Raw genomic sequence first — 16,711 nt, forward strand, 5'->3', positions numbered from 1 at the left:
ACATCATCAGATTGGCTGATGGTTGAGTAGAGGTAAAAATACAATGAATTGTTTGAACACAATACTGACTATTAAATAACACTTATAGTCTAAAACCAAAGATTAATTAGATTATATTTAAGGTGTCTAATAGCCTCAAATGGATTTGGTTGACATTTTTTGTCGTTATTTACAAAACCATCCGAGCAGGAGACACTGTTTTGTCTGCTATTGCACAATACCTCTTGGCTTTCATACAGAAAGTGGAACTGAACACAATCATGTAGGGGGATCAATATAGTCTGAAAGTATCAATAACTGTAGTGAAATGTGCAGTCAGTGAGATAGAGTGAGTTATGTATTGTGCTCGAGTGAAACTTCCTCCGTGTGACAACTGTGGATATAGAACTGAGGAGATGCGAGGAAGACATGTTGTTCTAGGTTGGAATAGGGCCACTGACACAGGTCTGTACACATTCCGTGTTGCTCATTTTGTGATTGTGATAATGAAGATTATTGAAATTATTGCTAGTATCTTAATTTTTGTTATATATCTAAGGATTTTATTCATAGAATATTTTCAAAGAGGCGATGCTCTATGTGTGTTACTATTAATGATATTTTTTTCTGTAAAATTTATCGAAAAAAGTCCCGAACTAAATTATATTCAAATTTTAATATTTGTTAGAAAATGGAATTTATTTCAGTTGTATATTAAAATATAAAAGTAATAAATGATGCTTTAAATTCAGTATATATGCATTTGAAAATGAAAAAAATTATTTTGAATGAATTTAAAGTCCTCTGTGGCCAAGAGGCTAAGTAAATTGGATAGAATTACTATGAAATCATTAATATTCGTGGGGGATTAATTTTCGTAGATTTCGTGGTCGAGTCAATCCACAAATTTTAATCCCAATGAACATGTAAAATTCCCATTCACTTTGTGTTCAAAAGTTGAAATCCTTGAATTCATATCCCCACGAAATTACCGTTTTGACCAAAACCACGAAATTTCATGCCCACGAAATTAAATGATTTTACAGTACGTGCCTTCCACTGCAGTGGGTTCAAGGCTAGAAGCACAGATTTGAAGAAGCTATCTAGAGTGATATTGGCTTGCCATTTTTGAAATAATACCCTGAGGGATACTTGGGGGCCTTCCTGTACAATTAAAGTGGAAAAGTTACCCTATAGCCTGAAATATTTGACTGAAAATCCAAAAACATCCGTGTACCAGCCTAAGCTTGTACCACCATGCTTATATTATGCTTGGTAATTTTACAGCATAAAATGCTATATTTCCTAGTTTTGGCTGGGGAAACCTTAAGCCTTGTGAGGCAGTTTCATAATTATGCAATATGTTAACCAGTATCATGTTCCTAATTTGGATCAAAATTGAAAGTAATGCACATTTATTGCATTACATACTGCAGTATGATTACTGTCCTGGGAAATTGGGAGAAAATTTTCCAGATACATTGGCTTCATTTTATACCAGTGATCTTGTAAAAAATTCATTCTGCTTTCCTTTCTTTCACACTGGTTTTTAAGGCATCTCTGAAATGTAACAGCCTGCCAAAATGTCTAAATTAATGCATTAATTCATTATCTCTAATTAATGGACTTTGGAACCCAAGAGTTTTCCCTCAGTGTTTGTAACTGGTAGGATTTTAACTAGCCTTTTTACATCATCACTCTGTTTTCTGAAAAGTCAGTTTTTTTATGCTATAAATTTTGTATGGTTTGGAAAAATAAGACAGCATTGTTATAGCCTTTAAAAAGCATTGACAATCAAATGTATCATTGACCTAATTCCACAATGTCTTTGTTTATAAGTCCATTTTTAGCATGCTTAGAAAACGAGTTTTAACTTGCCCCTCACCCGTGCGGATTCGAGCCTCATTCTTCATGTGAGGAAGCCATCCAGCTGGCTTATGGAAGGTTGGTGGTTCTATCCAGGTGCCAAGTAATCCTGTGATGAAATAACGCATGGAGAGGCACCTGGGGTCTTCTTACACTGTCAAAGGTGGAAAATCACCATATTATGACCTATAACTGTGTCGGTGCGATGTTAATTAAACCCACAAAAACAAAACAAAATAATGAGTCTTAAGATTGAAAATGTTGATGGTTAAACAAAAATATAGCTTTTTCAAATCACAGTTTTGTCGTAATAATGAGTCCTATGAAGATATAAACACTATGGGCAGATGGAGGTCTCTAACATGAAGAAAATGATACCAAAATTTCAGTACTGTTAAAAATAGACTAAATATAGCATATTGGAATTAAGCCGTCTACATGTCTCTCTACTTAACAAATATAAGACATTTGAAATCTGTGATATTTCAGTCTGATTCTGGGTATTTCTTACCCTTCGTAGCAATATTTTAATTGCTTTTATAAATAAATTTCTTAAATTAGTAACAATGATAGAAAAATTATCCCAGAAAATGGTTTCCAGGAGAAAATTAATTTAGAACTGGAATGTATGGAGAGCTATTTAAATATTGCCTCTTGACTAAAATGTGTTATACTGTTATTTTAATGTTCTCTTAGTCTTAAAATGGTGAGTTTAACTCTCTACATAATACTGCAAAGTTGTCTATAAAAGTTTTAGCAAAAGAAAAATTGATTTCAACATAAACTGTCTATCATATGAATTTTTTTCTGTCTGAGCGAAACAAATAATTCTTTAAAGGTTTGCATTATAGACTTTTTCATTGTTGCAGAATTTGTCTTTATATAAGAAGTACATGTAACTAAGAAAATTTAATCACCCTGATGTATTATAAGTTAACTATTTAGGAATGGTCAGTACACTAGCTAACTCGGTAGTAACTTAAGATTGAGGTATCTTGACTAGCTGCACTCACTGCAGATCATGACATTGTATACCAGTTACCAAGAATCAGCAATTTATTTTCCTGAGTCAGCGAAATTGTTTTCTGGTCACAAGAAGGAGTTAACCAGTCAGAATTAGAATTGAAACTGACTCGGCTATTTGGACATGATGCAAAATTTAATTACATTGTGTCACAGTGTGTGATTTGTTTTAGAAGATACATGTACAAAAGTAGTTACATTTGAAGCAAGATATCAAAGTACATGAAGTACTGTATATGCTGTCATTATATGTACAGATTTGCCAGAAAGAAAAAAAGATCCCCAAAAATTGAAACTGACAAGAGTAAAATGAAGAGGTCATCATAAAAGCTATGGAAAGCCCTGTAGACATTTTCTCTGTGACCATCCATATTCTGTATTCTGTTTTATTTTTTTTGCTGAAATGTAATTTGTTTGTTTAAAGATGAATATGAGAGGTTTCATTAATTATAGAAGTAGATGGTGAAAGTTGCAAATGTAGAAAGGGGTCTGGGAGTCTTCCCATTTAGAATGTTACTCGCTACAGGAAAAGTAGCTGGTACTTCAGACCACTGTAATGGGGGGAAATCCTTGTCCCCAGACCCTTAATGAAACTCCTATAAAAACAACTACTGTAAAAAAAGTCTGAACATTCTGCATAGCACAAAACATTTTTGGTCAGCACAGAATGTCTAAATAAATGTATGTTTATTCATCATTATTGAAAAAGCAAGTGAGTGAGTTGGGTTTTACAGCAAATCGACACAAAATGGTCATGTATCGCCGATTGAAAAAGCAAGGTTGAAAAAGCAAGCATGGATTGGAAAGTAATTATTTAGGTGATATTGTCAATCAAAACACATTTGCCTTTTTCTCATCACAATTTTACTGTTCAACAAAAACTCACTTGTCTTTTCCTTGCCAATCAGTCTTGCTTTTACCACTGCTACCAAAACACTTGCCTTTTCATGGACAGTCAAAACACACAAGTTGCCTTTTCATAGTCAGTCAAAATACACTTGTCTGTCAAGGTAAATAAAAACACAGACACTTGGCTTTTCTTGGTGAGTCAAGACACACTTGAATTTTCCAGGTCATTCAAAACACACAGTACACACAAGTTTGCCTTTTTCTGACTGGAGACAAAAGCTTTGATAACTCTCATGTTGTATAGAAAGATGTCATGTTTAATTTTGGTGATTTCTTGTTTCAGGCCAGACATCCATTGTTGAATACAGGGCCTTACAGAAAGTGCTAGCAGAGAAGAATGCACAGCGAGATGAAACTTTATTACAAATCAAGGTATTGAATGATATCACTTATTATTACTGTATGTCTGATCAGCTGGCATTGCTCCAACATTGGTCATTCTGTGGAAATTGTTCTCGGACCAAAACATACTGTAGACTGTATAATTTTTGTGTCAGTTTTATTTTGTCAGGTTCATTCAACAACAGATGTTTTTTCATCCATAAGAATTTGCGCTTCCTTGTTGGTTTTGCTTTTGGAGATAGTGGTGCTTAATGTTGGTAAGTTTTGAACGTGCTTGTCACTGTTTGCAGAGGCCGCCCCTTTAGCTCAATAGGGAGAGCACAGATCTATGGATCACGGGATCATGAGTTCGATCCACTGGCAAGGCGTATGTTCTCGGTGACAATTTGGCGAAAGACATTGTGTCTGAAATCATTCATCCTCCACCTCTGATTCATGTGGAGAAGTTGGCAGTTACTTGCAGAGAACAGGTTTTTACTGGTATATAATCCAGGAACACTGGTTAGGTTAACTGTCCACCATGACATAACTGAAATACTGTTAAAAAATGGCATTAAACCGAAAACAAACAAAATACAATGTGAATCATACACAATTTACAGTAAGCAGTATAGTGCGAATGAATTTTTTGTTTGTTTTTTGTTGATGAATATTTATGATCATTCTGAGACTGTTGTTGCTGAACCATGAGTTTCTCCTAGAATTGCTTTGATGTAATGCACAAAAGCAGACAGCAGTATCATTTTGGAATGGTGATAAAAAGTTTGTTAATGCACAACTGGTGGCAATGTTACTGCCTGACTGACCGTATGCTATCCTAACGAGACAGGCAGTATTGATGTATATATCAGACATTTATTGTCAAATTTGTTTCGTACCCAAATGGTCATGGTGCCTTTTTAGACAGTCATTTCTGAGGTCAGTGATGCTGCCGTTAAAGGGACTAACCCACACATTTTAGGCGAAAAATAATTTCTTTCAAAAATCCATAAAAAGTGAGTACTCTGAAGCAGAAGGTTACAACTGTTGTAACGCTTTTGAAATAATGCAGAAAATTTACATTCTTGCATTCTTACCAATATCCAAATTATAATTTCACCCACTTTATCATTTTTCAGTGTCACATATACGTCATTCTAGTATGCTAAACTTGGTGGAAATGAACATGTTGAAAAATTTCACTCAAACTGTGGGCGAGTAGCTTTAAATTCTAGAGAAAACCTCTGACTGCCATTTTGATCCTCTTGTATATGATAGTTTTTACTGATCATCCATGTTAGAAAACTTTATGGATAGAAAAACAAAATAAATAGAAAAAAAATCACTTTCCAGGTCACAATAGCCTAAATAGTTTCCCCTATATATTCTATATAAAACTGACCTTTTTCAAAGAGCTACCAAACATAGCTAGACCCATTTCAGAGAACAAATCCTTACCTCATTTTAAAGAGTTATGATAAAACTGATATAAAATGAAGAGAAAAGTAGGGGTCATGTATCTTCTAAGAAAGATTTCTCTGGTCACATTTACTTACTGTAAACTGACATCAAAATCACACTGCTGTGACCTGGAAGTACTACTCATACTAAAATGGAGCTTGACTTCACCAAATACAGCCTGCTCTCCCATTTTTCCTATCAAAATGTCAACAATACATCCACAATGAAATTTAAACAAAAACTAACCTCAATTTAGATCTCTGTTGCCATGCCAAGTGAAAAATTAGTGTTCAAATACCTGGCAGCCATTACGCGACTAGACCAGATGGCTCCCACGCTGGTTCCTTTAGTTTAGTTAGGCCTATAAGAAAAACTGTTTTTCTGTAATAGTCTCAATTTCATTTGTATAGTACCAGTAACACATCTGCATGAAAAATACCAAGTTTCAGCTTGATTAAATCAGTTTTCCAGGTTTTATGGCATTTTCAGTAACGCGTGTCCCTGCGCCAATTTTCCTTCAAAACTGATGTTGCGACATAATTTTTAACCAGTTCTTGTAGCCAGAGCTGGTTTTTGCCCTATTTCATAAATTTTCACCATAATTTGCAAGCAAATTACACATTAACACTTTGAAATATACCAAATGTCCCCTCTGAAAGGTATAGATGGGCATAATTTAGAGAGCAAATTTGCATTTTTAAAAAAAAATACCCCCAAGACAGTGAAAATGTGATTTTTTGGGTTTTTACCAATTTTTGCAGCAAAATTTCAATGAAATGTTCATTTTTTACCAAAATCTGACCAAACTAGTTCATTTATATCAATATCTGGACAAATCTCATTTTTGCCCACATTTTCTTATAGGTCACAATAGCCTAAATAGTTTCCCCTATATATTCTATATAAAACTGACCTTTTTCAAAGAGCTACCAAACATAGCTAGACCCATTTCAGAGAACAAATCCTTACCTCATTTTAAAGAGTTATGATAAAACTGATATAAAATGAAGAGAAAAGTAGGGGTCATGTATCTTCTGAGAAAGATTTCTCTGGTCACATTTACTTACTGTAAACTGACATCAAAATCACACTGCTGTGACCTGGAAGTACTACTCATACTAAAATGGAGCTTGACTTCACCAAATACAGCCTGCTCTCCCATTTTTCCTATCAAAATGCCAACAATACATCCACAATGAAATTTAAACAAAAACTAGCCTCAATTTAGATCTCTGTTGCCATGCCAAGTGAAAAATTAGTGTTCAAATACCTGGCAGCCATTACGCGACTAGACCAGATGGCTCCCACGCTGGTTCCTTTAGTTTAGTTAGGCCTCCATTATTTTACAAGTCATATAAATGGTAGAAAAGTTGGTAAATCTGCATTTATAAATAAACAATATTCTTTGAATATCTCACACTTGAATTTAATCAAGTGCAAGTGATTTTGTCTTTGCGACCAGTGCAGACCACTAGCACCAGAACAGAAAGAAAATGCCTCTGTACATGTTATACCTTACCCCTAGGTATTCTATAAGAACCATGGTCATGAATGGGAAAATATACTAACCCGTTTCAATCGTAAATTTCTCACCTTAAACGCACAGTTCGGTGAATGGATACCTAGTATATTGAACAAGCGATAATTTATCTTCCATCGTGCACCAGTCACATTGTGTCAGTATTCCATATTGCTGAGATTATCAACATATTTTATGCTTTCGTCAACGTTACAGAAAAAACTTGCTTGACCTTCCCTAATGAACATCCGGTCTAGAGGTCACGGCAGTGTGCACATGTTTGGCGAAATGTAAACAAACAAAAACAGAATTTTAAAAAATCACATTTTTACAATAAAACTCGAAATGATGAATGAAATTCATCTTGTATATGATCTTTAATTTGAAATCGTACATTGGTCTGCATCTGTTCTGTTTATTTTATTCATTTTGCACATTTATGCTGCATTTTCACATTTTAGCGAACATGTGTAGTAAAATGACGATTGACATACATTTTCACATTATCCAATCAGGATGGTTTTGTAATCTAGAACGGAACTTCACCAGGGAAGTTCAAGCAAGTTTTTTTTGTGTAGCGTTGAAATAACTATAAACTACTATTAGAAAAAAAGATAAGATATATTGAAGTAATGTGACCGGTACACAATGGAAGATAAATTACCACTTGTTTGATATCCATAGTACACATTTACGGAACTGCGTGTTTTAGGTATGAAATGCGCGATTGAAACGTGTTAGTATATTTTTCCCTTCGTGACCATGGTTCTTATAGTATACCTAGGGGTAAGGTATAACATGTACAGAGGCATTTTCTTTCTGTTCTGGTGCCAGTGGTGCAGACCAAGATCAGCCTGCACATCCATGCAGGCTGATCATGGTCTGCACTTTTCACTATTTTGTTAATGAATTTTCAGTTTACACCCCTTTAAATAGTAAGTGACGCTGCCAAAATTGAATGATGGACCAGTCTATTTTAGAAATTTAGCGAGGTAAAGGTTAAGATGTTTCAATAGAGTCCTGTTACTTATATAATTTATAATTGAAGTGTTTTATGTTTTTATTATAAACATGATTAATTTTATTATAATTTTTATCTTAATAATGTGCAGTGAAAAAAAAAATCCAGTGCCCCATAATACTTAATCAAAATGTCTGCATGGGAATTTCAAATCCTCTGAGAAATTGAAAAATGGTTGATGGATTGTCAAGTGTCAGACACATACATTTCTTTGTTTCTAGACAGAATATCTGCAGAAATTGATCACCAGTCACATATTGTTTCAGGCATTTTAAGATGAGACTTAACTCTTAATGTGGAAAGCTTCCTAAAGAGAGATTTGTGTTGAAATTTATGTGAAATCTGCAGCGCCAATATGTTTCACACGCAAGTTGTGTGATTGAAAAGAAAGATTTTCATGAAATTGTGTCTATTTCTTGTAGAGGCATTGTTGTAGATATTTAAATGTTTTATGTCAGATTTTTATTTTGTTAACTTCCTGGTTATTTAGTTGCAACCCCAATTTATTTTAAGAGAAAAATTTGTTTTGGCTCGTTGTATTCTAAGAGCTTGTTGCTGTTTACGATAGTTTTCATACTGTTTGAATAATAGAAAAATAAAAATTTATGGTAACCATTACCCAATGTACAGTATATCATACAATCTGCTAATGTTTAATGGTAAATGATATTAAGATCATTACTTATATATATATGCTTTTAGAAAATTCTATATTTCCCAGAATTGTAAAGACAAGATCCGACATTACAAATCGCGTCTCGAGAGGGAGGAAAATAACAAGCGACAACAGTTAAAAATACTCCGGAAAACACACGAAGTTCAGATACAGGAGAAGGAACAACTAGTAGACAACTTACAGGCCATTATAACAGAACAGGAAGAAAGAATTAAAGAGTTAGAAGATAATGTTGGTGAGTGGGTTTAAAATATTTGAGAATAGAGAATGTTATTTTATGAATTGCCAATTTGAAGCTGAAATCTGAATGCCAAAGGAACTTAGTTAGTTGCTGTTAGAGTTGACATTTCTCAATACTAAAATGGAAACAGACCACATGGTGGTGGGAAACTATTTTGATTTCATTTGCCTAAAACTACTTTGCATGGGGTCATTGAGACCTTAACTACAGGATATTTGATAAATGGAAATTTTATTTGTTAGCTGGGATTTAATTTCAAGAATTTATGCAACTTTGAAGTCTGCAGAGCTCTAGTCTCCTACAGATATTGATGATTCATTAGTGACATTCTGATGAAAAAAACTCCTGATGCAGTTAAAATAATTCTTATTTGAAAGTTTCTATTTTTTTTGTTAAGAACATCTTTGCAGCGGAGGAAAGCAGGAGAAAATCGGATTGATTTGTTAAATTTAAATGTACTGATTTAAGTTACAACACCGAGGAAAAGAACAAGACAGGCAAAGCAGACGGCACAAACCACAACCATAACTCATTCACCTGTAGAAAGCACTGCCAAACTGATCGATGATATTAAACGTCTTCAGTCAGAACGGTCGTCGGTTTCGGCCGAGCTGAACGAGGTTCAAATTGAACTGACAACATTACGAGAGGAAAGTTCAAGGGAGATAACTGCCTTGAAAGACATGATCGTGCAATTAGAGAAGGGAGGGAATGCCGGCAATAGCAATATTAGTGATAAAATACCTAGTCAAAGAAACCATAGTTTTAGGAATAACCAGGTAAAACAACTTGTAGTTTGACGAATCTAGTTTTCAAAGAATTACACATTCATGTGATTATTCTAGAAGTTAAGATTGAAAAATTGACTTTCCCTCAGATTTCTGTTTATATTCTAGAAGATTAAAACATTGACTTTCCACTACATTTCTATTTATATTCTAGAAGATTAAAACATTGACTTTCCCTCACATTTCTATTTATATTCTGGGAGATTAAGATTTTGACTTTCCACTACATTTCTATTTATATTCTAGAAAATTTTATTTTAAAAACATTCAGTTTGACTTTCCCTTGCATTTCTATTTATATTCTAGAAGATTAAAACATTGACTTCCCCCTACATATTGACTTTCCCCTGCATTTCTATTTATATTCCAGAAGATTAAAACATTGACTTTCCCTCACCTTTCTATTAATATCTAGAAGTTGAGCTTGAAAACATTTAGTCTCGCCTCCTTTGCCATTAGTACTGTGAAATAATGAATTTTCATGGGGGACTTTTTTTTAAGGATTTTGCTATTCAGGGGATCCATGAAATTTAAGCCTATCAAACATGTAAAATTCCCATTTATTTATGTTCAAATGTTGGAATCCATGAATTCGTACTTCTTGAAATATGCATTTTTGTCAACACCATGAAATTCCTTTCTCATGAAGTCCAGTGATTTCATGTAGTATTCTGGAAGTTAACATTGAAATCATTGACTTTCCCATATATTTCCATTAGTATTTGAGAAAATTTGATAATGAGATCACCCAGCGTTTTCAGACCATTGTTTTAATAACAAATTGGTTGCTTCCTGATTGAGTTCCTACCAGATATCTAGATGTATTTGGTATTGTTTAATCGTTTATATTCTAATAAGTTATCTTGACTTGTTTGTTGATTACAAATTATTATGTCATTTAAAGGATGGTCATCATTTAGATAGAGTTTGAATACTTTAACTGGCTTTTTTGATTTCAGTTGATATTACCATGTAGTACGGACACAGAGAAGCAAGTCGAGGTTCTGCAGGCAGAAAATGACCGGCTTCTCCAAGAGTTAACTGAAGCCAAAAATGCTCATACTAAAGCAGTTACTGTGTCGAAACTCGGTAACCATAGGCAACAGGTAATATAGCTGGAAGTAAAACCTTATTTCTTAGATAAATGAAGCCCAGTATAATTTTTATCAAAAGCTTTCTGTGACCATGTAAGAGTGAAAACAATCTAGGCTGTCTTGTGGTTTGTTGTCTAATTTAACATAGTCCATCATTCAGATGTTTGGGTATTAAACCAGGAGGGCTAACACCCTCGTGATTCAATTCCTGCGCATCTGAACTTTGAACAGTGATAATTCAGGCGACAGATTACGAAGGCCTTGATTATTTGTTAAGTAACAAATGCCAAATTAGTGCAACCAACAAGTTAAAGTGGCCTAATGCTATTAATTTTATGTTGTAAACAGATGAAGCAGCTGTCCAAATATAGAATATGCATTATTTTATTGTTAGAAAAGCACTACTTTCAGTGTTACACATAAACTTATACTGTCAAGAGGCATAAAGGGAGGTAATGAAAAAGAATTCATTCAATTATATATTCAACTGTGTTAATCATATATTCAAATTTATTGTAAATATATGAGATTACAAATACCAGAATATGAAATTACAAGAAATTCATGCATTTTTTGTCCAACAGTTTGGCAGCTGCATAACCAAAGCTAACATCTTCCTTTAGGCATAGGAAATAGAGATAAATATAATTGCACCTTACTAATCCTACCAGGTGTTCTGTATTACAAAAGTGATTCTATTGTGACATTTTGATACAAGCAAAACTGTATTATCTGCACTATAAAATACTTACAAGTATTTCATTTTATTATCGGCTTGTTAAAAGTTATTTTTTCACCATAAGTAAGTTGACAGAATCATAGGAACCAGGTTTTGAGGGGTAAATGAAATACATATGAATAAATCCTAAATGTTTTTGTTGTGCAAAAAAGTATCATATTGTGTCTTAAACCGTTTTCATTTCCCACTCATTTGTGTAATTGCAAGGGAAGTAAACTAATAGATATCTCTGCTTATAAGTACTAGCCCAAGGCAAGAGTTGTCATTCTTTGCGGATCACAACTTTAAATTAAATATTTAAACTTCTGTAATTGATATTAACAAAACTATCATAAATTTCACATTTGTGAAATCATTTTTGGTTATTTCAAGGACTTGGAAATCAATTTCTAGACTTTATTTAATGTGTTTCTATCATTGAAAATTTTAGGTTCTATCTCTAACTTCCTTAAATGGAAACCCTGAAGGTACTGAAAAATAACATCTGTGTGGAATTTCTTTGTTGTTCCCAAATATATAAAACAGTACATTGAATCACTGACCATGACTTGAATATTATGTTTTCAGCAATTAGATGATGAAATCAAGAGATTGAAAGAAAGAAACTTGCAGTTGGAAGCTGATGTCACTGCCCGGTTCGGAAGTGCTGACGAGATGAATCAGTTAAAACATGAAGTCAGTACACTCGGTGAAGAAAACACGCAGCTAGAGGCACGAGTTAGAGAACTACAGGCAGAGATATTTACACTGCATGCAAAATCTCCAGAGGTTTGTTTCTGTTGTTACCGGTAGCTGTCTGACATGTGCTTGCTAAAGTCCTAAGTCTTTTGTAGACCCATTGTATCACGCATTTGGCTGTTTCATCATTACTCTGTATTCAAATGGAGAATATAATTTCTGATAGATTTTAATTGTTTAAGGAGAACAAACCATTCTTAACAATATCAGCATGCCTTTTTCGTTTTTTTTATCAGAAATCATCAATGTTAAACAGGGGAGTACTTTTTTGTGGGTTTCAAAGTTGCATAAATCCATGAAATTAAATCTCGGCTAACAAATGTGATTTCCATTTATTTAATCTTTAAAATTTGATATCCTTTAAGTTCTTAATTTCACATCAATAATCTCTTGCTGAAAGTGATTGATTGAAACTTCACTCCAAGAGGTTTGCTGAAACAGTGCCTGTTTCTTTGATAAAAAAATCAATGCTGAACAGTCAGTTTGCTTATTGAATTGTTGATTTCTGATCCGAACTAAATTGACAACTTCCCCACTTGCTGCAGAGGTAGTTAAATGAGCCGTGCCATCAGAAAACCAACATAGTGGCTTTGCGACCAGCATGAATCCAGGCCAGCCTGCGCATTCGCACAGTCTGGTCAGGATCCATGCTGTTCGCTTTTAAAGCCTATTGGAATTGGAGAAACTGTTAGCGAACAGCATGGATCCTGACCAGACTGCGAGATGCGCAGGCTTGTCTGGATCCATGCTGGTCGCAAAGCCACTATGTTGGTTTTCTCATGGCGCGGCTCAAATGTCTTGAGACAATGTTTAGATAGACCAATAATAAAGACATAATTTCTCTGCGTAAGGATGAAACACACGACCTGGAACTTTGTTGTCAGAAGCTCTCTGTTTAGCAAGGTTGAGTTGAAAAACTAATGTTAGCCTCAAGAGTGTCTCATAAATCAGTGTAGTTTCAGTGAAATATACTTGCTTACATGACCTGTCTATCACATTTCTCATTCATTATTGATGTAAGATATTTTCAGAGGAGGAAAATAGGGTGTTATATATAAATATGTCTGTCTTGCTTGTCAATTACTGATTATATTCTTCTCTTAAAATGGGATAAAACTGCCTTAAGACGGGAACCAGAAATGCTTTAACTCTCATAGCCATAAAATAACAACAGTAGCAATATTTATTTTGAATATGACTTAAAACCAATTTCGAGCCCCACTGGGGTCACGACCATGACCAGTACTGGTTTTTCCAGGAAGCGGACTCAAGAGTGGTTACAATAAGATTGAAGCTTTCATCACAGTCAAGCTAAAACAAATTAGTGTAAACTAAACCAATTTTTTTCATAGTTTGACTCGTCAGAACAGTTTGAAGATGGTTGTTTACTTTATCCATTTACAGATTTGAATTTATTTTAGGACCTTTGATTTATACAAAAGAAGAAATTACTGTACATATAGAGGTTTATTGTGTCTGTTAATTCTTGACAATCTGTAAGTCAATTTATGTTTAAAACTTAATACATTCTTACATTTTTTGTACATAATGACAAAATGTAGACCTTTTTAAAAGCTGCTTGCCTTTAGATTGGATGAATTTTCATCATTTTCATTTCCACCTAGTTTGGCATGGAATGCATATTATCACATTGAAAAATGGTAAATTAAATATATATAAGGGTTAAATATTGGTAAAAATGCAGAGCTAGAATGTTGATTTTTGCCATTATTTTAAAAGCTTTACTACAGTTAACTCCCTTCTGCATAATATTTTTGGTTATTTATCAAGATATAAAAAATATTTTTTTTTTTTTGTCAGTAAGTTTATACTTAGTCTACTGGTCATTTTCTCAGTACCCACATTTTATGTATTTTTTAGAGAAAAAAAAATTCTACTAAAATGTGTGAAGAGTGGCTTAAATTCGTAAACAATGAAATCACTGTGTATGTTTCTTATTTTACAGTGGATTTTATTAAGGTTTTGTTAAGTATAAAATGAGATGTTTTCTATTGTATAAAAACTTTGTTGTGTAAAATATGACTTTGACCTACTGTTTAATTGGTTTGACCTCATCATTGACCCATAGGTTGTGAAGGTAACCAAAGTAAAGCAGGTCGAATCTGAATCCCTGAGAAAGCAGTATGATGCATGTAAGGCAGAGATCCAGCAGCTGAAGCAGGACCTAGAGGCCAGGAAACAGGAATTCCATGAGGCACAAACACGGGTTAAATATCTCGAGAGGATGGTAAGACCTTTTCACAGAAATATTCTTTCGGTATACTATAAATGAATTATTAATCTAGCTGTCATTATTCTGTGCATGTCATTTGTTTCAGTGAGGAATAGAGAAATTGTATCTGAATGTATTGAAATTTCGCTCAGTGTCTTTTACCTGATATTTATGATTGATATTTTTCGGAATACTTTTGTTTAACCTTTAATTTGGATATATTAATAGACTGAAACTGTAAACAATGTAAACAACATATAAACATTTTCAATGAAAGGTTGTATTGATTTCAATGACTGCATGTCTGTGTGCTATTATATGGAAGCAGCGCTGATGGAAGATACAAAATAAGAATTAAAAATGGCATAATTGACAGTAAAAAATGACACAGTCTGACAAAGTTTTCATCCATTTACAGTTGAAATAACGCAGTCTGACAAAGTTGTCTTTCATTTACAGTTAAAAAAAAAGAACCCAGTCTGACAAAACTTTCATGCATTTACAGTTAAAAATAACTGTCTGACAAAATTTCAAATAATTTACAGTTGAAAATGACCCAGTTCGACAAATTTTTTTAGAAATGACCCCCAGTGTGACTAAAGTTTTCATCCATTACAGTTGAAAATGACCGAGTCTGACAAAGATGAAGCAGAGGCGTCATTATGGAAAGAGTTAGACAGTCTAAACAAAGAACACCAGACCAGTGTTAAACAGTTAAAAGAACAGTTAGCAACTGAGAAACAAAATGAGATTAAACTGGTAACATTTTCAGTTCTAATGTAATAAAAATCTACAATTTTTCAGTTGTATCCACTCTTTTCTGTCATTTTTACTTCTGAATTAGCAAACATTTTCAAAAAGTTGAGTATTCTGTTCTCCTGACAGCTCTTGTTACAGTGTTCTATTGCTCACTTCTGCTTGCTAGGTCTACTTCCTTATTTAAGGCAATGGAAGACCGTTCAAACTTGGCTTTAAAATATAGAATGTATGTGTGATCAAAATGGCAGCCATTTTGTTTCCATGGCAAAATAAAACAAAATGGCAGAATATATTTGTTTTTAGATGTTTCTTTAATTCCGAAACTGAATTTCTCTACATCCTGAAACTAGAAAGAAAGAAGTTTAAAATTTCATAATTTACATACCGGTATTAAAACTTGAAAAACTGTATAAATTTGTATTTTAGAAGTATTTGCTAAATGAAAAATAATGCAGCAGTGTGTAAATGACGTAACAAACACTGAAGTGGCTTAGACCATGGTCAACTATTTTCCTCAGTTTCAAGTTTTAATTTCTTTTTCCTTGAAAATTCCTCCAGTATTCTGGCTTTCCTACTAATGGCTTTCATTTAATAACTTTTAGTTATAAATTCCTTAAGGAAATAAGAACATTTGTTGTTTTTTTTTCAGGCTGAAAATCGTCTACTGTATGAGCACAAAAGAGAACTTCATAGTCTTGTAGAATCTATAAATGAAAAACACAAAAAAGAAACATTACACTTAGAAAACTCTCAAAAGTCATTGTTAGCACAACATGAAACTGAGCTCTCTAAATTGGAGGAAGAAAAGGCAAAGCTGCTCTCTGATTTGGAGGAAACAAAGTGCCAAGTACAAGTAGAACTGAGTAAATTATCAGTGAAATTTGAGTCTGAAAAGGACAGTCTTGTAAAAAAGAATAAAGTAGAAATGAAACAGTTGGAAGAAGATTTAAATATAGCCAAGTCAGCTGCATTGACACAGCAGAGGGAAGAATTGCAGAGGGAGAGAGACATGTGTCTGAGGGAGCTGGAAGAGAAGCTACAGTCAGAGCATAAGGGAGAAATTTCAAAGGTAAGAAAAAGATGACGCCTTTAGAGGTGACATATTTGAGCATTTTAATCCATACAAAGTTTAATTTTTGAACAGTTTAATATGTGCAAGCCTTAAAGTAACAATAATGCAGAATTGCATTAGCCAAATAGTAGAAGTTTGAGTGACTTCACTAAATTTATGACAAGTTACTCAAAGTGATACAAGACAGAGTAAGCTCTTAAAGTACTAGTGTAGAATTTGGACTGCCTGCAAATTTTGTGTGGTTACCTTTATGTCTTCAAAATTAATTCTGC

At 33.6% G+C, this 16,711-nt stretch overlaps 1 protein-coding gene across 1 annotated transcript in view; it reads left to right on the forward strand.

The window, feature by feature from the left end:
• The window catches only part of LOC123550618 (kinesin-like protein KIFC3), a 59,524-nt gene that overhangs the window by 26,629 nt on the left and 16,184 nt on the right, over positions 1–16,711 (forward strand). Inside the window, exons 6-13 of the mRNA XM_053546715.1 lie at positions 4,061–4,149; positions 8,821–9,010; positions 9,485–9,795; positions 10,764–10,910; positions 12,205–12,405; positions 14,465–14,623; positions 15,227–15,367; positions 16,017–16,436. Of these exons, the coding sequence (XP_053402690.1) occupies positions 4,061–4,149; positions 8,821–9,010; positions 9,485–9,795; positions 10,764–10,910; positions 12,205–12,405; positions 14,465–14,623; positions 15,227–15,367; positions 16,017–16,436 (1,658 nt within the window). The remainder of the gene's footprint in view (positions 1–4,060; positions 4,150–8,820; positions 9,011–9,484; positions 9,796–10,763; positions 10,911–12,204; positions 12,406–14,464; positions 14,624–15,226; positions 15,368–16,016; positions 16,437–16,711) is intronic.

Source organism: Mercenaria mercenaria, chromosome 6 (genome assembly GCF_021730395.1).
Source record: "Mercenaria mercenaria strain notata chromosome 6, MADL_Memer_1, whole genome shotgun sequence".
Classification (NCBI taxonomy): Eukaryota; Metazoa; Mollusca; class Bivalvia; order Venerida; family Veneridae; genus Mercenaria; species Mercenaria mercenaria.